At 31.3% G+C, this 24,366-nt stretch overlaps 9 protein-coding genes across 10 annotated transcripts; 6 read left to right on the top strand and 3 right to left on the bottom strand.

Annotated features, from left to right (window-relative positions):
• The first annotated feature begins 3,244 nt into the window (after window positions 1–3,244).
• LOC128953979 (SH3 domain-binding protein 5 homolog) lies at window positions 3,245–6,084 on the top strand. Of its 2 annotated transcripts, XM_054299531.1 has the most exons (6): window positions 3,246–3,710; window positions 3,807–4,139; window positions 4,294–4,424; window positions 4,532–4,788; window positions 4,874–5,335; window positions 6,024–6,084. In XM_054299531.1, the coding sequence occupies exons 1-6, from the start codon at window positions 3,510–3,512 to the stop codon at window positions 6,035–6,037; spliced, it is 1,398 nt and encodes a 465-aa protein (XP_054155506.1). In that variant the 5' UTR covers window positions 3,246–3,509; the 3' UTR covers window positions 6,038–6,084. The 2 variants fall into 2 exon arrangements, with proteins under 2 accessions (XP_054155505.1, XP_054155506.1); XM_054299530.1 differs by lacking the exon at window positions 6,024–6,084 and having other exon boundaries at window positions 3,245–3,710; window positions 4,874–5,460.
• LOC128954060 (progranulin-like) lies at window positions 5,528–7,111 on the bottom strand. Its single transcript, XM_054299625.1, has 4 exons — window positions 7,009–7,111; window positions 6,858–6,914; window positions 6,510–6,752; window positions 5,528–6,424 (listed from the first exon to the last, which is right to left on the bottom strand). The coding sequence occupies exons 1-4, from the start codon at window positions 7,109–7,111 to the stop codon at window positions 6,060–6,062; spliced, it is 768 nt and encodes a 255-aa protein (XP_054155600.1). The 3' UTR covers window positions 5,528–6,059.
• A 2,095-nt stretch (window positions 7,112–9,206) lies between these two features.
• LOC128954059 (motile sperm domain-containing protein 2-like) lies at window positions 9,207–9,989 on the top strand (the record flags this gene model as incomplete). Its single annotated transcript, XM_054299623.1, has 1 exon — window positions 9,207–9,989. A coding segment is annotated over exon 1 (762 nt), but the record flags the coding sequence as incomplete, so codon positions are not given.
• A 285-nt stretch (window positions 9,990–10,274) lies between these two features.
• On the top strand, window positions 10,275–12,631 carry LOC128953978 (proline-, glutamic acid- and leucine-rich protein 1-like). The gene is made up of 5 exons (XM_054299528.1): window positions 10,275–10,516; window positions 10,663–10,970; window positions 11,062–11,466; window positions 11,568–11,960; window positions 12,219–12,631. Exons 1-5 carry the CDS (start codon window positions 10,459–10,461, stop codon window positions 12,558–12,560), a joined length of 1,506 nt encoding a protein of 501 aa, XP_054155503.1. The 5' UTR covers window positions 10,275–10,458; the 3' UTR covers window positions 12,561–12,631.
• Window positions 12,632–13,112: 481 nt separating this feature from the next.
• Window positions 13,113–14,704, top strand: LOC128953982 (translation initiation factor IF-2-like). Its single transcript, XM_054299535.1, has 3 exons — window positions 13,113–13,311; window positions 13,414–13,913; window positions 14,016–14,704. The coding sequence occupies exons 1-3, from the start codon at window positions 13,272–13,274 to the stop codon at window positions 14,613–14,615; spliced, it is 1,140 nt and encodes a 379-aa protein (XP_054155510.1). The 5' UTR covers window positions 13,113–13,271; the 3' UTR covers window positions 14,616–14,704.
• A 543-nt stretch (window positions 14,705–15,247) lies between these two features.
• LOC128953986 (zinc finger CCHC domain-containing protein 8-like) lies at window positions 15,248–16,930 on the bottom strand. Its single transcript, XM_054299538.1, has 5 exons — window positions 16,712–16,930; window positions 16,546–16,590; window positions 16,186–16,462; window positions 15,853–16,045; window positions 15,248–15,774 (listed from the first exon to the last, which is right to left on the bottom strand). Exons 1-5 carry the CDS (start codon window positions 16,717–16,719, stop codon window positions 15,308–15,310), a joined length of 990 nt encoding a protein of 329 aa, XP_054155513.1. The 5' UTR covers window positions 16,720–16,930; the 3' UTR covers window positions 15,248–15,307.
• A 228-nt stretch (window positions 16,931–17,158) lies between these two features.
• On the bottom strand, window positions 17,159–18,592 carry LOC128953980 (SWI/SNF-related matrix-associated actin-dependent regulator of chromatin subfamily A-like protein 1). Its single transcript, XM_054299532.1, has 2 exons — window positions 18,149–18,592; window positions 17,159–18,064 (listed from the first exon to the last, which is right to left on the bottom strand). The coding sequence occupies exons 1-2, from the start codon at window positions 18,458–18,460 to the stop codon at window positions 17,183–17,185; spliced, it is 1,194 nt and encodes a 397-aa protein (XP_054155507.1). The 5' UTR covers window positions 18,461–18,592; the 3' UTR covers window positions 17,159–17,182.
• A 420-nt stretch (window positions 18,593–19,012) lies between these two features.
• Window positions 19,013–21,211, top strand: LOC128954058 (F-box only protein 21-like). Its single transcript, XM_054299622.1, has 3 exons — window positions 19,013–20,202; window positions 20,279–20,806; window positions 20,890–21,211. Exons 1-3 carry the CDS (start codon window positions 19,121–19,123, stop codon window positions 21,209–21,211), a joined length of 1,932 nt encoding a protein of 643 aa, XP_054155597.1. The 5' UTR covers window positions 19,013–19,120.
• A 1,124-nt stretch (window positions 21,212–22,335) lies between these two features.
• Window positions 22,336–23,784, top strand: LOC128953990 (group XIIA secretory phospholipase A2-like). Its single transcript, XM_054299543.1, has 4 exons — window positions 22,336–22,679; window positions 23,098–23,165; window positions 23,266–23,431; window positions 23,584–23,784. Exons 1-4 carry the CDS (start codon window positions 22,439–22,441, stop codon window positions 23,694–23,696), a joined length of 588 nt encoding a protein of 195 aa, XP_054155518.1. The 5' UTR covers window positions 22,336–22,438; the 3' UTR covers window positions 23,697–23,784.
• Window positions 23,785–24,366: the final 582 nt, after the last annotated feature.

Raw genomic sequence — 24,366 nt, 5'->3', positions numbered from 1 at the left:
CAATATTTGCGAATTATATGTGCGGCCAGAGTATCGGCAAAATGGTTTGGCCCAACAACTGATGGCAGCGGTGGCCAAACGTGCTGTCTGTGAGTTGCGGTCGTATCTATCCTGGCGCGGCTTTGCTAGCGATACGATTACCACTGGTCTCTACGGCAAACTCGGGGCCACCGATACCACTAAGTTTGGTAATCATTATTTTAGGTTATCAGCCAACAGTTTGACACAGTTAGCAGTTAATTAACTATATTATACTATTGGGTATATTAAATATTATACAACTTATATATACCGGTATACTGTTTAGGCAATTATATATTTTATGCAATCTTATTAATTTGATTATTTAAAAGTTATTTGTTTGTTTGTTTTTTAGTTGTTAATCATTGAATATTGCTAATCAAAATTAGAAATAAATAAATAAATTTTATTACTATTTCTAAAATATTTACGTTAATTATGATATAATGTTGATTAAGCAAAAAAAAAATACTAATAATTATTAAACAATGACAACAAAAATATGACTCGTTAAACAATAAACTTTTTTATATACTGGGAGGAAGGGGTGGGGGTAGTTGCAAAAAAATATTTTGCATTTATTTATTAAGGTAAACTGTGTAAAACATTAAATTAAAAAACATTTAGATTGCAATTATTATTTTACAAAAAAAATTAGTATAAAATCTATATTACGGTATAGATAAAAATAATTATACGTATATAGTATATTGAAAATTATAGTTGAATTTTAATGGATTATCCATTTGTGATAATAATGCAAATAAAAAAACAAAAAATTGAAATCAATAGGAAGTCATTATTAAAATGATAGATCAAACATCATATGATATTTTTTTATTAATATCATATAAATGACACCAAAAAATCATGACTTGTTTACAACTATAAACTTTTTATTTCCTTCTATACTTTATCTACAGTATAAAAACTATTATAACTTTACCATTAATGGTGGTTATAATTGATGAATTAATTAAACATTAAGTTGACAAATAATAAATTATTTTAAATAAATTATAAATAGTTAAAATTAATATAATTTTTTCGTTTCCAAGTAAAAAATCTATTGTATTGCATAAATCTCTCTCTCTCTCTCTCTCTCTCTCTCTCTCTCTTTCTTTCTTTCCTCACTGTCTATTGTATATAAAAAAAATGAATTTCATATATCATTTTACGTCAATCCTATCCTAACCGTTACGTCAATAGACAACAAATATATATCATATATTGATAGTATACAGAGATCCCAAACCTTGAATTTATATTATTAAAATAAATAGAGAAATATATAGTCTATACCAACAAATTAAATAATGTATTTAATTTGTTTATAGTTTTTTTTTAAAAAMCCTGATTAGACTATTACTAAACACTAGATTTTTTTTGATTGATTGATTAATAGCTTCATATATTTTTTTTATTAACTTAATAAGTCAAGTGTGATAAAATAAAATTAGGTGACAAAATTAATTTAGTAAATATTTTTGTATACTTCAATAGTTAGCATATACAGTATTATTGATATAATTTAATTAATACCACAGTTACCTGTCCATTACAACTACAAATAAAATAATAGGAGATTTTTAAAAAAATAAAATTCAATTAATTTTAATAGAAAAATTTTTCTATTAATATTTATTGTACAGGTATGCTCAAATTGTATTTTACCTGTTTTATTTATTACAACTATTACTATTAGTTAATAACTTATTGACAATAAGTATTACATATTATTTGTAGCACAAAACAATATACAAAGTATATACTAAAAATAGACTACAACTAATTTATTATTAAATTTATATTGATATATAATCATGTTAAGTATAAACTAATCGATAATCAATATCTAAACATAAGTAAAAGTATAATATTATTAATAATAATTATTAATATTATCTATTAAACAAATCAATACAAGTAGAGAGTGTGTGTGTGGGGAGGGGGTCAATAAAAATTGTTTTTAACAAATATTTATAATTACTGTATTATTAAAAACAGGTTTTTTGAAGTTATAAATTAGTAGTTTATAAATTATTAATTAATAAATATAAAATTTGCAGTAAATATTGTCTACACATTTCAAATTATCAATAATTAATTAAATAATAAAAATTATTATTACTTTTTTTAGTTTCATTAACAAGAACTAAAAAAAGTGTTACAACAAACATAAGATGATAATTATTTTATTTGTTTGAAAAACTTAAAAAAACAATAACTTTTGATGTAATAATTATTTCATAAGTATTTTTTTATTATTTGTTTGTTTGATGTAATGATGTTTTTTTAACGATCTTTGACGATTATATATGCTAACTGTGCTCCTCTAACCATTAAAAAATTATAAATTAATAAAAAAAAGTATAAATAAATTATATAAAGTATAATTTTCCTTAACTATAAATACATTGATTCTCAATATATAGTATACAAAAAATATTGTACTGAAAATTATTTACTAATATTATACAACAATTTATTGGTAGTGTATTAATAATATATTGTTTGTACAGTATAGCTAGCTATTGGTTTTTATAAAATAAATTATATTATTATTATCATTAATAATTTATTATAATTTATTTATATTATATATTGTTAATATTAATATTATAATATCGTATGTTTTTTGTTACAAACGAGTGGGATATGAATATATTATTACTTATTTATTAAATATAAATGATACTGAAGTTAATACTATCATATGATGATAATAACGTAATAATAACCAGTTATTACTAACTTTTTTTTGTTGTTAGTTAAAGTCGCGTCATATCTCACTTTAAAAAATATTATTTTATTTTTTTTATAAAAGTTATTAGTTTTACAATGAATTTAATAATTATCTAACTGTATATAATATGATATATGAAAGATAACATAAAACAATTTTTTTATCGTACAGTATTTAATATATACATTGTTAAAAAATATAAGTCATATCACATAAACTATTTGAAACATTTTATTTTTATAACATATTATTATAACCCATACTGTATACTGTTTTATACAGTACTTTAAACATTTTACTACAAGTGCTATGACATAGTATGCCTAAACCACTCACTGTATATGCTATCATCATATGTCATATAATACTGTAATAATAATAATAATAATATAGTAGTAATCAAATGTACAGTCAATTTAAGTAACATTTAAAACAACAAAAAATAAAAAATAGCATTTAATTTATCTCAAAATAATAATAATTGTCTTATATATTGTACTATTAAATGGACTGACAATTGAATGATTGAATTGTCTATAAAAAAAACAATGCATTTATTATTGTGTGTATAATAGTCATCATCACTACTACAGTACATACCTGTCCTCAACAACAACAACAACAGTGATTCAATGATTGCGGTAAACATTGGGCTCCGGTATTGATAGATATAACTAAAACGTTGACCATCACGACGACGACGACCACTACCACCACCACAATCACCAACAGTGGTGCGGACATGTCTAGCGATGTGGACATCATCAGCAGCAGCGACGGCGAGTACGATGAACGCCATCTCCGACGGCGGGCATTATCTTCGGCTGCTGTGGCGGCGACTGCTGAGGACAACGACGAACAATTGGATCCACGAATCAGAGACAAACTCGAAGAACTGAACGAATGTACGAATAGGATCAACAAACTGGAGAAACAATTTGAGGTAATGATTGATGGGATCAGAAGATCAGTCAATATATTGATTTGAAGATAATTTTTTTTAATCCACTATTATTTGTCCCAACAAAACAAAAAACAGGAGTCCAACAGTTTGTTTCGGCAAACATTGACCAATAGGACAATGCAACTGCAAATGTTGGCCAAAAAACTAGGCAATTGTGTGCCCGAAGCGCGACCGTACTACGAGTGTCGGCAACGAGTAGCCGAACTACAGACACGCTGTCAGACAGCTGTCCAGACGTACGAACGATCTGCCGAATTGCATTCGGAGTCCAAAGAGCTGATTACGATTGCCGAACACAAGTTTGCCGTCTCAGCTGCTGCGGCCGCCACCGCCAACAGTAGTCGAGCAGCCGATGGCACCGATTTTGACCACTTTTGGCAGGAAATGCTAAATCACGCAAATACTAAGGTATTGCTGCTATTTATTTGTTAAACAACTTCTTTCGGCAAATTTATTAGAACCCGTAATATAAATTTGTGGCATTTAATTGGGATTATAATAATTAAGTAATAAGTATTAATTTATTTATTTATTTATCCATTGGATTGGATCGGATCCCCAGTTCATGGAGGCCAAGACCATGAAAACGATGAGCCAATCGGAACACTCGCAGTCCATACAGAACTATTTGGATGAACAAAAACGTTTGACACGACTGGAGAGACAATTAAGAAGTGCCATAAAGAAAGCCAAGTAAGTAATGTTGTTGTTGTTTGTTTGGCCACAGATTTATATCAAGAAATTTCTGGACAACTAGTGGTGGTTTCTTTCGTTATTTATTTTCTATAACTTCTTTGTAGGCCATACTATGAGGAATCAGCGGCCGTCCAAACGGAGCTCAACTCAATTAAAGCACAAATCGAGAGATTAAATAAAGTGATCTTTGAGGCCAAAAAGTCATACGCAAAGACACTGAAAGACTTGGAAAAGATATCGGAAGAGATTCACGAACGTCGGGCTCAACTGATGGCCAAATTGTTAACCAGAGAGCCGGGTGTCGGTGCTGAACGCGAAGACAATAGCAATTGTGACGATGATTGCGAGAATCGACTAAATGGTAATCATTTTTGATTTGGTTTTTTGTTTCTGTTGTTGTTGATGACGACTATTAGCTAATTTGATTTAAATTTTTATATATATAGTGAATCAAGAGTCATATGAAGACAATAAAGTGCCAGATTTAGATCAATCCGTCGAACTTAATGACATCGATATTCAAGTCATGGCTAGTCATCAATCGCCAAATGGATCATCGCTTGCATTATCAAAAATGTCACCCATTGGCAAATCAGCCACCTCTTCATCGGCATCATCATCATCATCGGCATTGTCGTCATCATCATTATCATCATCATTGAATGCCATTGAAGATAATTATTCTGATCGAACAGCTTCTACTGGAACTGACGTCGGAGTAGTGGACGCTAATCGCGTGATGACCAGCAGCACAGCAGCTATCATCACCACTACTACTACTACTGCTATTACTCAGGAAGTCAATATCGGATCAAAAATTGATGACCAAACTACAGTTTACATCACCAACAGTGGTGGCATTTTTACTCAAGAAGTCGCTGATACTGTCGACAACGCCAACAAAAATGGTAAATCAGCTGACGATACAAACTCTGCTAATCATATCGTGAAGTCATTTGTCGGCATTGATTTGACGAATAATTAATTTAATTGTTTGTTTGCTCTTAAAAACTCGTTTTGCATTTTTTTGTAATTTTATTATTTTATCGATATTATTATTAATTTTATAATATATATATAAATTTATATAATAATTATGTAGATTATTATCGACTGTGTTGGTTATAAAAAAATACATACATATACTGTATGAACTATCACAGCAGCCTAACCTATAGCTAAAAAGTTTTTTAATTTGGTGACCATAAAAATTGGTGACTAATTATATTTGACAGTATATGTGACTACTAATGTACTAATCTATGGGTTCGGTATATGAGATGGTTGGTCTGGGCTATCGGTATAGAAACTAACAAACTAACAGTTATTACAGTTGAAGACAACACAAATATCGTAATTGTCAACTAAACACATAAATGATTATATCAAATATATACTGTATATCTAAAATATATAGGCATTTAAAAAAAGATATTGATAGCTACTTTATAAAAAAATTAATGTTTTTTGTTGTTGCATTGTATGACAAATATTTTAATACAAAAAAATTATACAACTATTTTATAGAGTCTATTAGTAGAGTATATTATTATCAAAATAAAGTCCTCATTTGTTTTGTTGTTGTAAAACAATTAGGACTAACTAACTAAAGATGATTTTACCGCAATTTTATCACTGCTGTACACAACCGGTGGGCGTACAGCGCATATGGTTCGGGCAACAGTGTACGTGATCGGCACAGCACACGGCATTGGGCATCGGACAACAACCCCATTGGGTATCGGTAACACGACAACAGGTATTGCCATCGGGACACTGGTAGCGACCACCGGGACAGACAACATCGGTAACATTGGCAGCCTTCGAACCAATCAAACGCATTCTCCATTTCTTGACTGAACCAGTGCGGCTACGGTCACCACCGTCGGTCAGATCACTGATAGTATTATCGCTGACCGTACGTATGCACTCTTGGTGTACGAGATCGCATGTGGATCCGTGCGGACAACAGTGAAGCATATCTTTACAACAAACACCTGTGGATGACATTCGACCCGAACCCACACAAAAAAATCAATTGGTATCATTGATTACTCTTAAGCTGTATATATATATCAATACCCGAATCGTATGGACAGCATCCATAGCTGCCGGACTTTTCCTTACAACAGGTCTGCCAACTGGCACAAGTGGAGTTCCGGTCGGGACACATGTCGTCCAACTTTTTCGGTAGACTCCGGCCACTGTTTTCGAGCACCAATTTATAGCCAGTTGTCGATTGGGCTAATTCATCACAGGTTCCCTCTTTGTCATTACATTTGGTGCCATTTGGACAACAATGTAGACCATCAGCACAACAAAGACCTATACATACAAAGTATATTGCGGGTCAGCCATCATTATTTGGGACAGTTATGTAATTTTGTTGCAGTTATTCTAATTGTAATCAAAAGTTTTGACTGCACTAACCTGCACTCAATGGACAGCACCCGTATCGGCCAGTATGCCATTTACAACATGTCATATCTGGGTAACATAAATAAAACAATGATAAAAATATGATTACTGTAGTTAAAGTTGTTTTAAAGGCAACGAATGAATGAATTAATGAAATACATACCGTCACCACATTTAGTGGTCTGATCGGGACATAGAAGCGATTGGCCCAAAGTTATCGATGCCAACAATGACCACAATATGATGGCCAGTGAATTGTAATTCATTGTTGTTGTCTGTGTTAATGAATAATTCAATTAATTAAACAATATATTTAATAATTAATAAATTTATTGACGCAATTATTTATATCATATATTAAATTATACAGTAATATGATATATAAGTTATATAAAACTATTGATTAAATAAAAATTTGTTATCATATCAATAATCTCTATGTGTTTATATATTTTTTGAACACTGTGTTACTAACAGTCTCTGTGTATTCATAATTTTGTTTGTTTGGTACAACAGTATTACTAATAATACATCTACCAGTCCCCAGATACAAACACCCTGAACCTTATATATATACACATATTATACATTATATACTATATATAATATATACCTACTGTTCCTCCTCCTCCTCCTACAAGCAGATGATTCTATAATTCTGTCATAACTTAATAATAATATAGACTTAATAAATAGGAAAAGCATAAAAAGTTTATACAGTTATACAAATAAATATATATAGCGGCGATGCTATTAATCGCAATTATCTGGTCAACAATACGTTGAATTAAAAAGTGACCAATGGCAATGTTGTAGATATTTTTAAACTGGATAAAATTGTAATTTATCATTTTTTAATTAATTGTATGATTGGCCACCAGATAATTTATAGTCGACTGTTTAAAAAAAATTTATAAATGATAGTCGACTGCAATTATCTGGCTAATCATACAATTAATTATCCATAAAGTGATCAACTACAATTTTATCCAGCTTAAAATTATCTACAAAATTGCCATTGGTAACTTTTAAATCAAATTTATTGTTGACCAGATAATTGCGATTAATAGCATCGCCTCCGCCGCCGCCGTTTAAGACTCTGTAATAATATAGAGTTACTAAATAGGAAAAGCAAAAAAAAAAGTTTATACAGATTTATATTTTTATTTATTTATATATTTTTCATATTCTCTATTTGTTATATAAATATAAACTTTATACTGTATATAAATTATTAAATATTATTATTATACTATTAGTTAGTCATTAATTTTTTTTAAAAAATATGTTAACTTTTTTTATATACAGTTAGATACAGAAGTTTTTTTTACTAATCTCTTAATTAAAGCTACTATTGATATATTGTAAATCTTACAGTACTATCTAGATATATATATACAGTAATTTAGTTTAAAGGTGCTTTTTAATAAAAAATAATTATATATTTTTTTAAAAAATTCACTCATTCAATTCAAATTTTATTATTTGATAAATTAAAAATTTAATCTGTAACTATATAAGTTACAGTCTATAAATAATAAATATAATATGATTTTTTTCTAGTGTGTGTTATTCAAAATCAAATAACTTCAATACATCTATACTATAGATTCTATAGTTACCCTACTCAACTTGTTTTACTAGTTATTTTTTWAAAAATAATAATAATAATAATTACTGATACATTCAATACATAAGCTGTAAAACAAGTTGAGGGTAACAACTAATAATTTTAGACCACATGGTTATCACTAAAAAAAAAGTTTAACAATCTGATATTTATTAGCTAACCATGCTAAAATAAAATATTAGCTGTTTTAGTTTAACAAAAAACATTTATTAAATGATACAAATATATAAAAATTAAGTGAATTATAATTGTGTGGGAAATTTTGCATATTAACAAAAATAAATATCATATCATTTATCGGTATTATAAGTAAATTAAAAATGTTAATGTACTCTACAGTATTGTTATACAGTTTAACAATAATATGATATACCCTATATTGTAGTGTATATTATATAATAGTTTTTATTTAATAGATCTTTTTGATAAAAAATAATTTGACTGATATAATAACTAAATTTTTATAATTAAATATTTATAAAATATTAGTTACTTAATAAACTTAATTGAACTTGTTAAATAAAATATTTTTTCGTTATATACAGTGTATATTGTATAAAATTAATCAACTTCAATTATTGTACTTGATTGTAATATTATATTATTTCAAAAAATATTACTAATTATTATAAATATTTCCATAATAATTATTAATAATAGTAAATACTAACATAATTTATATTTTATAATAATAATAATTTTTGTTATTAGTAGTTATATATATTGTAATTGATTTATAATTGAAGAAAACAATGGTCGACGAAATTACAATCGAAAAATTGAGACAAAAATTTTTAACCGAATTGAAAACTAATGGCCACAACTTGTATCACGAATCGGATGTCCGACGGGTGACCGCCAATGACTGGGAAATTAAGAGGTTTCTCATTGAATACAAATCGGAAGACAAGGCCTACCAATGGATGACTACTGCGTTTTGTTGGCGCAAATCGTTCGGTGTCTACGACCGCAGTGACCAATACTTTCCGAAAGAATTTTACGAATTGACCGAAAAAGAGATTACTGGCCGCGACCGCGACGGACGTCTTATACAGTGGGAGTGCTATCGAAATGATCGCAGTGTCGACGGATTTGCCGATCTTCAGAAACAGTTTATGGCACATATTGTCCATCAATTGGACAGTCGTGTCGGTGAAGATGGTTGTACCATAGTGTCCGACATCAAAAACGCCGGCCTAATCAATGTTAGCTATGAGTTGATGCGCTTTCGTATGCAACTCATGCAATACTATCCATTGTTGGCCCGACGGATCATTGTCCTCGACTTGCCGTTTGTATTGAATGCTTTTACCCGGCTAATCATGTCGCTGGTGAGCACCAGTATCCAGAATAGGGTAGCATTCATAGGACGTGATGAGTTGCCTGAGTTTGTCGATGAAGATGTAATACCTGTCAGATTTGGCGGTCGGCGCCATGAGTTAGGATTTCCCGACGGTTTACGACCGTTAAGTAATCTGAAATTATTGCCACTAAATGCTAAACAAATTGACAAATATTATAAAATACATAAAATTAATTTTTAAATACTGTATACACTGTAATATGATTACAAATATTTAAATTAAACTTTTTTAAAATATATAAATATAGTTAACATTAAAAAAACGAGTAGTATTTATGTGAAATATTAAATATATAGTTTGCAATAATTTTAATTAACTAATATATTATTTATTAAATTATTAAGTAATATATATTTTTTAAGTATTAAATAATATATAGTACTGTAGTATTTAATGGTTAATTAATTTTTGTATGTAATAAATTAAGGCAGACATTTAATCATTAAAAGCCCTATAAATTAATTAAATTTATTTTGACGATTATTATTATTATTGTTAATTATATAATAACAATTATTTTAATAAATAATTCAATTAACAATCAATCAACCTTGCTTATGTATTTATTTAAATAACTTAAGATAACTCGTATTATACTTATATATTTTAGCCAACAATAATGATAATACGATTGGCAATTATATGTTTAGTATCATTACTATTATTTAATATTAAATGTAAGTATTTTTTTATTGAATTCAACTAATTTTTTATTGATATTTTTTTCAAAAAAAATGTTATTTATCTGTATATAACAAAAATAATAATTTTTTTAAAAATTAAAACCATTGTGTGTGTGTATATGTATGTCCTAACTAACTAGTAAGTGATGCGGCTCCCCGACCATTTGTCGAACTGGACTTCGATGGCCAAGACATGTCCAAATCGGACATAAAGATGCAAAAAGTAGATCAAGATTGCGATGACGACGGTTCGCCACAAAATTATGCCGCTCCTGATGAGTGTGCGGACATGAAAATGCCCAAACAGATCCAGGAGATACCCCAGGATACGCTGGTCAAGTTACTCAAACGGGAAAACGAAACCGGAACTACCGAATATCTCACAGAAATCATACCCACACAGGTGTGCACAGAGATCATTAATATGGAACCGCTAACCTCCGAAACGGTAAGTGGGGGTATCATCACTAGTGGTCGGCAAAAAACTATGTTTTTTACCAAAATATAAAACAAATAAACAAACTGTCTTTTGTTGACAGATTGAAACAATTACGGTTCTCGATACTGGTGACGACTCCGACTCCCTGACCACTACTCCCCGTAATGTCAAGCCAAGATCAATGAACGATGACGTCAATAGTGATGGTAATGGCAATGGCCAGGGTATGTTCACTTGGGAACCGGAAGTATCGACTCCGGCGGAAGACGAAGAGTGTGAAGATGAAGGACCGTACGATACGCCGCCACACTTAGGCGAACCAGGCTTTCATCCACCGCATGAGGTGCAGCCATACGCTGCTGCCGGCGGACAACTAGGCGATTGTCTTCCTCAACCCCCACCCGATTGTGATTCTCTTCCTCCTCCTCCTCCTCCTTCTCCTCTTCTTCCTCCTCCTCCTCCTTTTGCTCCCCGTTCTCTACAACCATCGCAAAAGCCACTTATGGTAAGTAAAGTTTTTTTTTTAAAAAAATCACTTCACCATAACAAGAGATGCAAACACATTGTGAACCATTATTTATGTAACTATTGTTTGATGACTTACAGAAATACCCCACTAAAGGGCGTAAGTATAAGACGGTTACGCGAAAGAGGATTTGGATGCAAAGGCGCCGCAAGATTCGCCGAAAAATCAATCGACCGGTTTTGATAATCACCCGAAAGCTGGTCAAAGAGAAAATGATATTCGAAAGAATTGTACCGAAGATCATCGAAACCCGTGAAATCGTCGACAGAAAGGAAGTGAAAGAGTTGATAGAAGAAGGACCAAAGGAACAGTTGGGTGATGTCGATGGCGATGACGACGGAGCCGGTCTTGAAGGTGACGGCGTTGAGGATGTCTACGAGTGCGACACCGGTGCTGTTCAACCGCCATCCAACTACAATCAGCCCCCGCCAGCTATTGGACCTCCCGATGCTCCCGTTCAGCCAAGAAGTCTTGTAAATAGTTATTTCAATACATCTGTTATTTGTTTGTTATATTGTTTTAGCTGACATCTATAGTCTCTAGTTTTCCGCCCCTTTTTTCCACCACTACTACCAAAATCCATTAATTAATAGATAAAGCATCGAATGGGATGGGATGGGTTGCGATGATAATATCTTAGATAACTCATCCCAATTAGCTCACACCTAATTTTATTTATTTTATTTTTTTATCTATAAAAAAAAAAATTAACTATGAAAATAAAATTTTAGTCCCCAGATCCCGGTTGCGATAACCAGCAAAACCAATACTATAGCCAATATGGAGATCCTGCAAAGGTAGCTGCTCAGCCAGCACAACAACCACCACCAGGTGCCAAAAATGGTAAAGGAGCAGCGGCAGCGGCACCAGTAGCGGACAGTGGGGCGTCGGCGTCCACCACCGAAGAGTCCGCTGCTTCGTCAGCAGCTGAAGAGTCCAGTCCTTCGTCAGCAGCCGAGGAGTCCACTGCTTCGACAGCAGCTGAAGAGTCACCGGAGGACAAACCTCTAAAGGCTCAAGCGCCGGCAGCTAAAGCAAAGATAACTAAACCACCGAAAGGCAAAAAGGGTTGATTGTGTTGTTTAGTAGTGTTTTGATTAAATGTAATGATAGTACATAATAATAATAATAATAATAATAATAATAATAATACTAATAAAATTAATTTAATACGAATAATACCAATAATAATAGTATCAAAAGTAATATATAAAATAATTTTTTAAAGCTATAAAATAAGCTATATATAAGACTGTTATGTGTTATATGACTATAATTTATATTTATAAAATCTATTAAATTTTATTTAAAAAATATTTCAAGCTAATAAATACTATATATTTTATTATTATTATTTGTTTTATTTTTTTATATAAAATTACAGTACTTTTATTTTGTTTTTTTTGTATCATATATTTAATATGTATACCGTATTTGTTACCAATTTATTATTAATTAAATTTTTAATTTATAATAAATCTAAAATGTTTTTAGCGTTTTATGTATAGTTAGATATTTGATTGCATGTATTGATATATTTGTATATTTGAAATCCATATTTGATTTTAGAAAAGAAAATAATTATTAATTAAAAAATTTTGTTTAATTAAATGGCAAAAAGTAAAAAAAATCTGGATCTAAATAATTGTGTTGTTTTATCTCAATAGTTATAGTGATTTATAATTAAAATATTTATTTTTAAAATCAGAATTTAATTAATTAATAATAATAATCTCAAAAAACAATTGAATGCAAATAATTGAATTGACAATTTTTTAAAATAAATGTTGTCATCAATTAGATTACTAATTTGTATTGTTTTAAGTATGTTTAGAGTTAAAACGTTTTTGTTATTTATAAAAAATATATTTTTTTTAGTAAAAAAAAATTATTTTTGATTATCTACTTGTGTTTTATCAAATATAGGTGGGTGCTGCTATAGCTGCCATGCCCAGGCCCAAAACCAGTATCAATATCTGGGTGTCAAACACGCCAAGCAAATGGAGGCGCCCAGTTTGGAGTCGGGTGCCGGCTCTATGGGCGGCGGTGGTGGTGGTGGTGCCCAAAATTACGGCTCACCTGACGATAGCGAAGATCATGGAGCAGCACCGGGCTCAGGCAATCAACTGTTTCCGGATGAAAACACTGATCCGATAACTGGCAAAAAGTGCAACAAAGAAGGTGAGGAAAATGGTTGGCGAGAAATGCCAAACATGCCACGTATGCGGTCACTGGCCGGTCCCGAAAATGACCAAACAAATTGTGTTAATCCGCGAGCACTGGAACCGCCAACAGTTACGCCCAACATTAAAATGATTGACCGAAAAAAAGAGGAATCCGACTGCAAGATTGTCAAACGGGTTCACTTGACGCCCACCGATATCAAGACAATGGAAAAAGATCTCAAAACTAACCGCAAAGAATATGTTAGTAATTGTATCGGTAGAACAAACCTAACTGAGCCCTAGTTTATCCAATTGTAACCTATTATATATTTTTTGTCTTCTACTTAATTATGACATTTACAGATCGAAACCTATACCGAAAGCTATGTAGTGACCAGTATTAAGACAATATTCAAAACAAGAAGACGTCTATTCATGCAAAAACGTAAGATTGTTAACCAGAAAATGATAGAACCGGTAGTTATTATACGAAGAAAAGTGGTCAATGAGAGGCAATTGTTTGAGAGGATAGTACCGAAAGTAATTGAAACCAGAGAAATCATACATAAGCCGGCAGTCAAGTCCAAGATAGTCGAGGGACCCATATTTGAGATCTACGCGCCAGCGCCCAGAAGTTTGGGTCCTGCCTGTCCTGAAGTCGAATTCGATGCCAACAACAATGGCCAACCAGCCAATTACTATCAGCCACCACCACCTCCACCACCACCACCACAACCACAACCACAACCACCACCAGCAGATTGTCCGTCACCACAACCACCACCAGAAGATTGTCCGTCAGAACAACCTCAACAATATGCAGCACAACCTCAACAATATGCAGCACAACCTCAACAATTTGCAGCACAACCACAACAATATGCAGCACAACCACAACCACAACAATATGCAGCACAACCACAACAATATGCAGCACAACCACAAGCTCAACAACAGTCATAAAAAATATCAACAATTGTTTTAAATAGTCAGAAAAAATTAATAAAATTATTAAATAATCAATAAATTTATTACTTGTAATAATGATGTTTTTTTGTAATTATGGTTTAGTATAGAATATATAATAGTTTAAAATTATTGTAATATTGTATAATAATGAACTGATAGTTATGTAATTATTACTATTATTATAACAATTTTATTGTTATTAAAAGTTTTTTTATACTACCTGTATAATTGTATTGCAAAACATTTACTACAGCATTGAATCTAACCATAGATCTTCTATATATTACCTAATCTAAAAAATTGATAATTTACCGGTAATTAAAAAAAGTTATTTATTGGAAATAAATATCAAATTATTAGATATTAACAATTAGAAATTTTGTGACAATTTAGTATATAAGAAAAAATTATATAGTATTTAAATGATAAATATAAATGTTTCAATTAGGGTAATGTCAAATAATTAGATGAATATAATAATATAATATATATATAACAATTTAGTAGTCAAATGAGAGAGAAAAAAATGATTATAACAGTAATTAATTGATTAAAAAAAAGAAAATATTTGTGCAAAATTCAAGTTACAAATATATATATATATAACTATCAAATTTTTGTTGAGTCAAATTATAAATTAAAATTATTAAAAAAAACATTTAAAAAACAAAAACACATTATTATAGTCACGTATGGCCACTACTAGTCTTCTCCCGAATCTTGTCGATAACGGCCTTCATTTTGGTCTTATAGATACCGGTGTATTGTACTGACTCTGGGTTCTCAAAATACAACAGTTCGCCCATACCTTCGGACCATTTTTCCAGTGCCGGCTTTTTCGTACGTTCCGATACCGGCATCGGACTGCCCATCGATATTAGCTTCAGTTTACGTTCACTATCGGTACTTTCGTTGTGCAAAACAACAGGCGTTGAGGTTAGTGCTGTTGTTGTTGTTGTTGTTGTTGATTGGCTTTCCGTTTCGGACAATTGACTTGTTTTGGAAACATTGCCGTTGGAAGAACTTTTCGGTGGTGTGTCCTCCAGTACGACCACATCGTCGTCCGATTCGAGATCAACAACACTGTTGTCATACTTTGATGAATTTAATGAACTATTGTTTAGCGATTCATTGTTGCCATAGAATGACGAGTCTTTTCAAACATAAATAGATGGAAATACAGATTTTTTTTGATGAGTATTACGAAAAACAAATTATACAAATTAATTACCAGATTTACGATTAGTTGATGATCGGCGACTTGCCGTCGATGATGATGATGGTGGTGTGGTGGTGGTGGTGGTCGACGGTAAGTCCATTTTGGCCCTCTTATAGGGAACCGGTTCCATCACTCGCATTGTTTTGAGCGCTTCTTTTAGCTGTTGCTGTTCGAGCATCGGTGGCATTCGTAGATAATGCCAATCCTAATACATCCGGACAACAATAAGTACATATAAATAATTAGTTACAAACAAATTATTTTGGTGACCAAAAAAAACCCTGTCCACAGACCCGTGAACTGGTTTAGTCAATCACCGATTAGTAGTATTATTATTAGTATTACATCTTTGACACCGTAGGGAACGGGACAGTTAAAGCCTGGATATTCAATAAACGATTCCTTATTGTACTGAACGCCGGACGGATTGGCAGCGGCGGCGACGGCCGGTGTGTCGCGCACTTCGCCATCTTCGGCGGCATTGATTGCGTCGTCAAATATGGACAGTGTGTTCACCTGAGCCTGTTGTAGATAACCGGGCGGATAACCTAATACTCGCATACGGTATATCCAAATCGGTAGTTTGTCGTCGTGTATGTTAAGCGCCCGACGAAGTTCATCGCTAGTTATCAAACGGCCGGTCGGAAACAAAAAAAAACATAAGTTTATAAGTTTACGGGTAATGAAAATATTTGGCGCAAATACCTGATAATTCCGGGCTTTTGTTTGGCAGAGTTGTCAAAATAACGTCTTAATAAGTAGTGGAAGAATAAGTTGAAGAAGAAACAGATAATCAATCAAATGTTATGTCTTTTTTTGACGGTAATTATCATAATTGCGGCCGCGGGAAAAACGGCAGAATATCACTTACTTGGCCATAGCGTGCGTATATGTGGTCACTGTTGTTGTTGATGATGATAATAATGATGTCTGTGTGTATGTGTCCTCAATATATCGACCGTAACATTATATGACCCGTTGTCAATAAGTAATAGTCAAACTAAAAAGTGGTCACTGGTTTCGGGGGGTTTTTAAATATATTGTGAATATGTGTAGTGTTTTTGAGTGTCAATAAAATATTGCAAATGTATAGCATATGTAATACAGTTTATAATACAATGCCATCTGTATTATTGAATAGACATTTCATTGAAATTTAAATTGTTTTTTAATGATTGAAAAAAAAGTTTATACAGTAATAAAAAATTTTTATAATTTATTTAAATATTTAAAATCACAATTATATCTCAGCTGATAAACAGTTTATAGTTTACTTTAAATTATTATCATTACATAATTAATGATATGAAAGAGAGAGAGAGATGTATAGGTATTATTATTATCAGACAAAAGCAATTGGCATTAAAAAGGTTGATCGCAACAGTATCTCCAGTTCCTGGAGATGTTGATCCCGTTTACGTTGATCTATACTATCATCGCAATAGTGTTCGTAAAATTTATTATAATCAGCAAACGTTTGGCCATCCAATAGCCGAAACATTGGATACAAACGTTTGAGATTATGAGATAAATCACAGCCATTGGTAGCACAAATGAAAACGAGTCGTTTGGCAATCGAAAGATTGTCAAAACAATTGGACAATCCTTTCCACGGCCGGGTCTGATGTGGATTACCGCGCGATTGGTCCTCAAAGATGAATGCCTTGAGATTCAGACACTTAAAACTAATGGTATCTTTCGCCTCATAGTACACATCGTAGCTCATGATCATTACATCGGGAAATGGATTCGGATAAACATAAATATCGGTTAATTCGTCCACAATATTGATGTTCAATTCTTTGGCGCCGCTAAGCATTTCGGTCATCTCATTAAACCAATACTCTTTACGATGATCGCCGCCGCAAATGATAACCAGCGGCCAGTCGTCTTTGAAGTGTACCATAACAAGTAGGGCGGTCAACGATTTACCGTACGTGTCCACTAATATACATTTGCCGTTACGGGCGACTGCTGTATACCATGAGATCAATTGATTCGGATATATGTCGTCAAACATTTTGTTGTCTATCATTAGCTGAACTGTTTCGCCAAACTCTGGACTTGAGGTCAACGACTCTATTATCGACATTCGACTACTTTCTTCTGATTGTATGAATCTTATGATATCGTTGTTTGACTGGCTGTTGGCCATCAGTGCCCGCATGAACTCGTTGTCCAGTTTGTTATAGTTGACAGTTGTATAGCTTTCTTCGTGAAAGTGCTAATAATTAGTAATGAATAACCAAGAAATTAGTGATCAAATGTAGTGATCGTCAATGAAAAAAAAGATTGTAATCAATCATACCTTAAGATGGCTTAAGATATAAATATAGTGTTTGACATCTAATTCATAACAATATTTCATTTCTTTTGTCTTTCGTTGGCGACACTTCTCGACCAATGATATAAATCGGTCGTTATATTTGGACGCCCGGACACTGAACTCATTGCAATTCAATAGACGAAATTCAATGGTCAAAGTGGTGGCCGGTTCGTCCTTTTTCAATGTCGACCGACAACTGAAGTCGTCGTCCACGAGTTCATCGGACGGAAACGGAAACAATGGTTCGTGATTTTGTATACTTTCGCCGTAGGCTTTGATATCGTTGTTATACATATTTGTTGTTTGGCTGCGGCGGCGACGGCAACGGCCGCGGATCGATGCCAATTCGGTGACCAAACTATGATTGGTGAAGCCGTTTAGGCCTCAATTGAAAACAACGATCTTAAAATTCGGGTGTATGTCCTCTTGAATTTGGAGGACAGGTATATAAAAATTATTTTTATTTTATTTTTTTTAATAAATAAAATAGTATTGAAAATAGTTGGACACAAACAACAACAACAAAAAAACCATAACTTTTCCTAATAATCATATGTTTATATACAATACAGTATATAAATGTTTTTAATAAAGTGTTTTTATATAAATACAGTAATTTAAATGTTTTATTCATTGCCAACAAAAATAATATAATTAAATTTGTTTTTTAATATCAATAAAATTAATTATAAAATTGTGTATCCAGGTTAATTTAGTTATTTTTATTATTAAATTTTTTAATGATGTTTTTTTATTGCTATTTTTTTACACATAATAGCATAAGTAGTCTGTATTACAATTACAGTACAATCTCTGTATTGCACAACACATATACTTACTGTACATACAGTTAGTCATTGCTTATGAAATGATTGTTTACATCGACAGTCAAATGACAACAACAACAGGACATTGAGTGAAGAGACAAATACAAGACATCAGTTGTTGCCAGACATGACATCATCGCTGATATCAACTGTTACGATGTCTGCGGCCGGCATCGAGTCGCTGCCCAACGAAATTCTTGAGGCCATAGTGACCAACAAGTGTCTAACGGCCGTCGACTTGTGTCGGCTCAGTTGTACTGCCAAACGCTTCCAGTTGTTGATTGCCGGCAACGGCGAACTCTGGCGCCGAAAGTTTGTTCATCAGTGGCCACTATTGTGGCGAAACGGTTTGACTCGACGGTTACTATCGCAGGTCACCGATTGGCAAGGTTTGGTGGCCGACAGGTACGCCTGCGGTCGACACGTTCAACAAGAAGTGGCTAAACTGGCCGACAGTCACTATTTTGATGAAGAATTGTCTAACGAATCGTTCAAAGCGTTTGTTGACTACCAATACGAGTTGACAACCGATGATAATCATCGACAAAATCGTTGTCCAGAGTTAACCACCGATTTGATACATTTGTTTCAAATGGACGAACTGGAGTGTCTGTTACGGAACGGCTCGGAACGCAAGAATCTGACCATCAAATACTATGCGCTGAAAGTGTTGCGATTTTTGCGACACGAGTTACTTCGTCGACAATGGTTAGACTATTTAGCCAACGATAGCGGCCACCAATCGGTAGATGACTTTTTCAACGGAGCACTGATGATATCGTCATGGTTTCAGATGAATAGGTCAATAGATGAAGAACATTATCGACGACAAGTTGAACTGATTGCACAGTTAACTATCGATGAACTTGCGGTTAATTATCCTTCAAATGCCATTGTCCATCAAAATGCGGCCAAATGTTTGCCAGATTCGGAAGCACAGCAACTGACTGAATCCAAGTGGTCGGCCAAAGACTGTCGTCAGATTATGCAATCACTGAACGAAGTAATGTTCAATCAGTTGCATTTCATGACCAACGACGACGACTACTACGAAATGAACAATTCATTTATGGATCAAGTAATCGATAGACGACTTGGTATTCCCATAACATATTGCATATTATATCATACGATATGCGCTAAACTCGGTGTTAAGACATTTGGTGTCAACTTTCCCCATCATTTCATTCTTAAGTGGAAACAATACAAGTAATGTCTTAAAAATAATTTGATGTGAATTTGATTTTTGACTAAATTTTATATGTCTTGTTGTCGACGCTAATAGCGATGACGAATCGCACGACTCGTATCGATGGATATATATCGATGTCTACAACGGTGGCCAACAATTGACGTCTCGGTCGCCACTTCTGGCCAATCATAGCGACGAAGACATTGATCGAGTGGGCGTTTGTTCTCTACGCGACGTGTTTTGTCGAATGTGTCGCAATCTTGTCGAGATTGGCCGCCAACAGGAGATCTCATCGGATGGACTGATCTGTTTGCGCAATGCTCTTGAATTGCTATGCATTTTGTCTCCGGAAGAAAACGAATCACAACTGCTTCTGTCACGAGTATACTTGCATTTGAATATAAACTTAGAACTTGTTAACGATATGTTGGCCAAAATCAGCGAACGAGATCCGAACTCGATCGGTGTGGTAATGTTTTTACGACAATCGGTGACCAGTCAACTGTCGGCCAAACGAAATACTAGTGCCAACAATAATAATAATCGCAAGTCAGCTGTAAAGCATCGCAATGTCAACAATGACATCAAGTATGCCATCGGAATGATTATGTTGCACAAGAAGTTAGTTTTTTTGTTGAGTATAAATCAGTGTTTAATATATTAATTTTTTTGTGTGTTGTTTTTTATTACTATTCATTTTATAGATATAACTACCGGTGCGTTATTTACGGTTGGGATTCTAAATGTGCGGCCAGTCGGGATTGGATCTATCAGATGGGTGTCTATCGGTTGCCCAACAAAGACAAACAACCGTTTTATAATGTACTGGTCGACGATGGATCCACTAGATATGCGGCACAAGAGAATCTGGAACCGTGTGGACAGTCCGATGAGATCAAACATCTGGAGATTGGCAAATATTTTCAAGAGTTTGCCGAAACTCATTATATACCCAATGAACAGAAAGCTGGAGAATATCCCGACGACGACGAGACACTCATACTTATGCTAAGAGAGAGTCTATAAAATAAAATTTTAAAAAATTTATATAAATAATTCATTGCTGTATTAATTCAAATAATTAATTAGTGATATATATATTGTGTATTATGTTTTTGTTTTTATAAATTATGAATTGTATATATATTTTCATTTAACAGAAAAACAAATTACGAAAATTAATTTAAATAAAATCAATATTATTGTTAATTATTACAGATAGTTAATGATATATAAAAAAAAATTATTATCTTATTATTTAGTTATAATATAATTTATAATAACAGAATATTTGCTTATTTTTTTAAATATTAAAATTTCATAAATAATGCTAATTATGTATTTTTAATTTATGTAAACTTATTTATGTTTTTTAATTTCCTTAAAATGTAAGTTTCAAGTATCGATTATTATTATATACGATAGTATATAACTAAATAAATACAGGTATATACTATAAATGTTAAATCATGAATAATAATAATAATAATAATAATAATCAAATAAATTAATATAAATTATTAAGACATATTGTACATGTAATATATAATACTTATTATTATGAAAATCTAAAAAAGCATTTTCTATATAAATTTTATATGATAGCACACTATTTCAAAATGATAACAATTTGATTGTAAATAATTTTTATTAACTATTAAATTTTAATTTATTATATCCAATAATTGATAATTAATTATTAAGATTTTATTGGTTTTATGTTATATTGCATAAAATTAATATGTAATATATAATTTTAATTTTTAAGTCTACCTTGATCATATATTTTAATATATATCAATGATAATAATGATTAATAAACTCAAATCACGCAAATATTCTATATTTGTATATATGTTATGCCTTATAAATTATATAATAAACAAACATATAATATTCACTATATTTTTGTTTTTTTTATTATAATTATGATTATACAAAATAAGTTTTAAGAAAAAGTTTGCATTTTAATAAAATTGAGTCCATATTTGCATTAGAAAAACATTATAATTTTATAATTGCCTTATAATTGTATTGCTGTAAAAAATATATACACTCTTATAAAATTATATTAAATATAACATAAAAGTCTATAATACTGTACTGTATATCAAATTTTATTAAATTTCAAATATTTTGTTATAATTAAATCAATCTAATTAATTAAACATAAAAATTCATCTATTTATTTACTTATTAAACTTAATTAGTATTTTTTCCTCATACTTATCAATAACAACAACAACAATAAATATGAAACTATTGAATCCATTAACAACTAATTTATCATCAATTGTTCAGATAGTTATCACTGTATTATTACTATCCTTACCATTTGGTAATGCATTTGTCGAAAATTTTGGCAAAATGTTTGGAGATATGGGAGACTCGTTGTCCGGTTTTGTCGATAAATTGTATACTAATGTCGACTCCTGGGCCGACCATATCATTGAACACGCAAAAGGAGAGGAATGCCATTTTCTATGTCCACATAGTATTTGAATATTTAATTTTGTTTTTGTGTGAATTATTTGTTTGTTGAATATTAATTATAAAAATATTTTTATTTTTTAAACTTTGTTATTTATACTATAGCTTTCTATAACTTTTGTATAATAGGCTAGGTTTTTAAATTGTAAAATAGTTGTGAAAAACATTTTTTAAAAAATTTTAGTTATAAACATCTAATTAAGTCAATTAAGAAATTCATGATTTAGTTGATAATAATAGTTAAAATTTTTATAATAAATAGATAATTATTATCATTAAATAAATAATTAGACTACAGTAATTATTATTAAGTAAATTTTATATTAATTAGTTTTTTTGCAATCAAATTAATTTATTTTTAAAAAAACTATAAATAATTGAGTTTTTAACAACTCTTTACCTGTGCTTATATCTACCTTAAGCTAAGATTGCAGTGACTAATAAAGCCTACGAACACTTGCCTACTGGTTGCCAGACATTTGGCATAAAGGTTGGCAAACAAACAAATATTTATATATTTATATAAAAAAATTGTTAAAAATTTTTGGTAATGATTTTTTAAAAAAAATATAAATTTAATCCCCAATTAGATCAAAGAGTCGGATCTACCGATCAAAGAGATGCGTCACTGTTGTAATGATCATCAGCTGTGTTATCACAAGTGCGGCGCCGACAAGAACCAGTGCGACGACCAGTTTGGCAAATGTTTGGTCAAGAATTGCCGCGACACTCAAAAAGACGAAGCCCTTTTTAAAGGTTAGTATGTGTCCCATAAATAAGGAGTTCCTCCTACCCTCATCCACCCCATCCACCCCTACCTGACTATTTGATATAAAAAAAAATAATTGTATCCCTTTCCCTATTTTTTTTGGATATCCTGTCCTCCGTCACCTCCCATAACTAATTAGGCTGTCGTACGGCCACCAAGTTATTGATGATGAGTTTTCTGACGTTTGGCTGCAAAAACTTTAAAGAATCTCAAAAGAATGCCTGTGTCTGTGCAACCAGTGATGAGCTATAGGTGCTCTGATGATGGTGTGGTGCTAGTAATGCTGATGGACATCAATCTAACTGTTTATTATATCACATACACACACATATATATATACATATATACATATATATATCACAAAAAAATTATTGTCTATAATTTGTTTGTTGTTATAATTATAAACTAATAATATATAGTTACGGTAATTCACTTTTTTTAAATTGTTCACAAATACGGTATTGTATTGTTTTAGACACTTTGATTGCTATGCAAATGATTATTTATATAAGTATTTGGATGTTAATAAAAATTACTATAACTTAAATTGCAATTAAATTTACAATAATTTAAATATCAATTATTTATTTTTCAAATAATTATATTATAGTTGTTATCAATTTTAGAGTATAATATTTATTATAATTATTAACAAAAAAAATATTTAATTACCTGTTAATCATAAACTTAAATAATAATAAATAGGGTTACTGTATATGCAGTATTCAAATGTTTTAAATTAAATTACCGGAAATCGATATTTTATTTATGGTATCTATGTATGTATGTATTATTATGTTATATAAGATATGTGGATAAATAAAAAATATATATAAAACATTTAAAAAATAACAATTATATTATAGTCCTAAATAATAATAAATTTAAAATTAAAAAAAATAATACATATTTATACTATACA

This window comes from Oppia nitens, unplaced genomic scaffold, assembly GCF_028296485.1.
Source record: "Oppia nitens isolate AA-2021 unplaced genomic scaffold, nextdenovo-longstitch-racon4-pilon3 scaffold24_pilon_pilon_pilon, whole genome shotgun sequence".
Lineage (NCBI taxonomy): Eukaryota > Metazoa > Arthropoda > Arachnida > Sarcoptiformes > Oppiidae > Oppia > Oppia nitens.
Note: the sequence above shows the minus strand (reverse complement) of the source record. Positions and strands in the feature narration are given on the sequence as shown.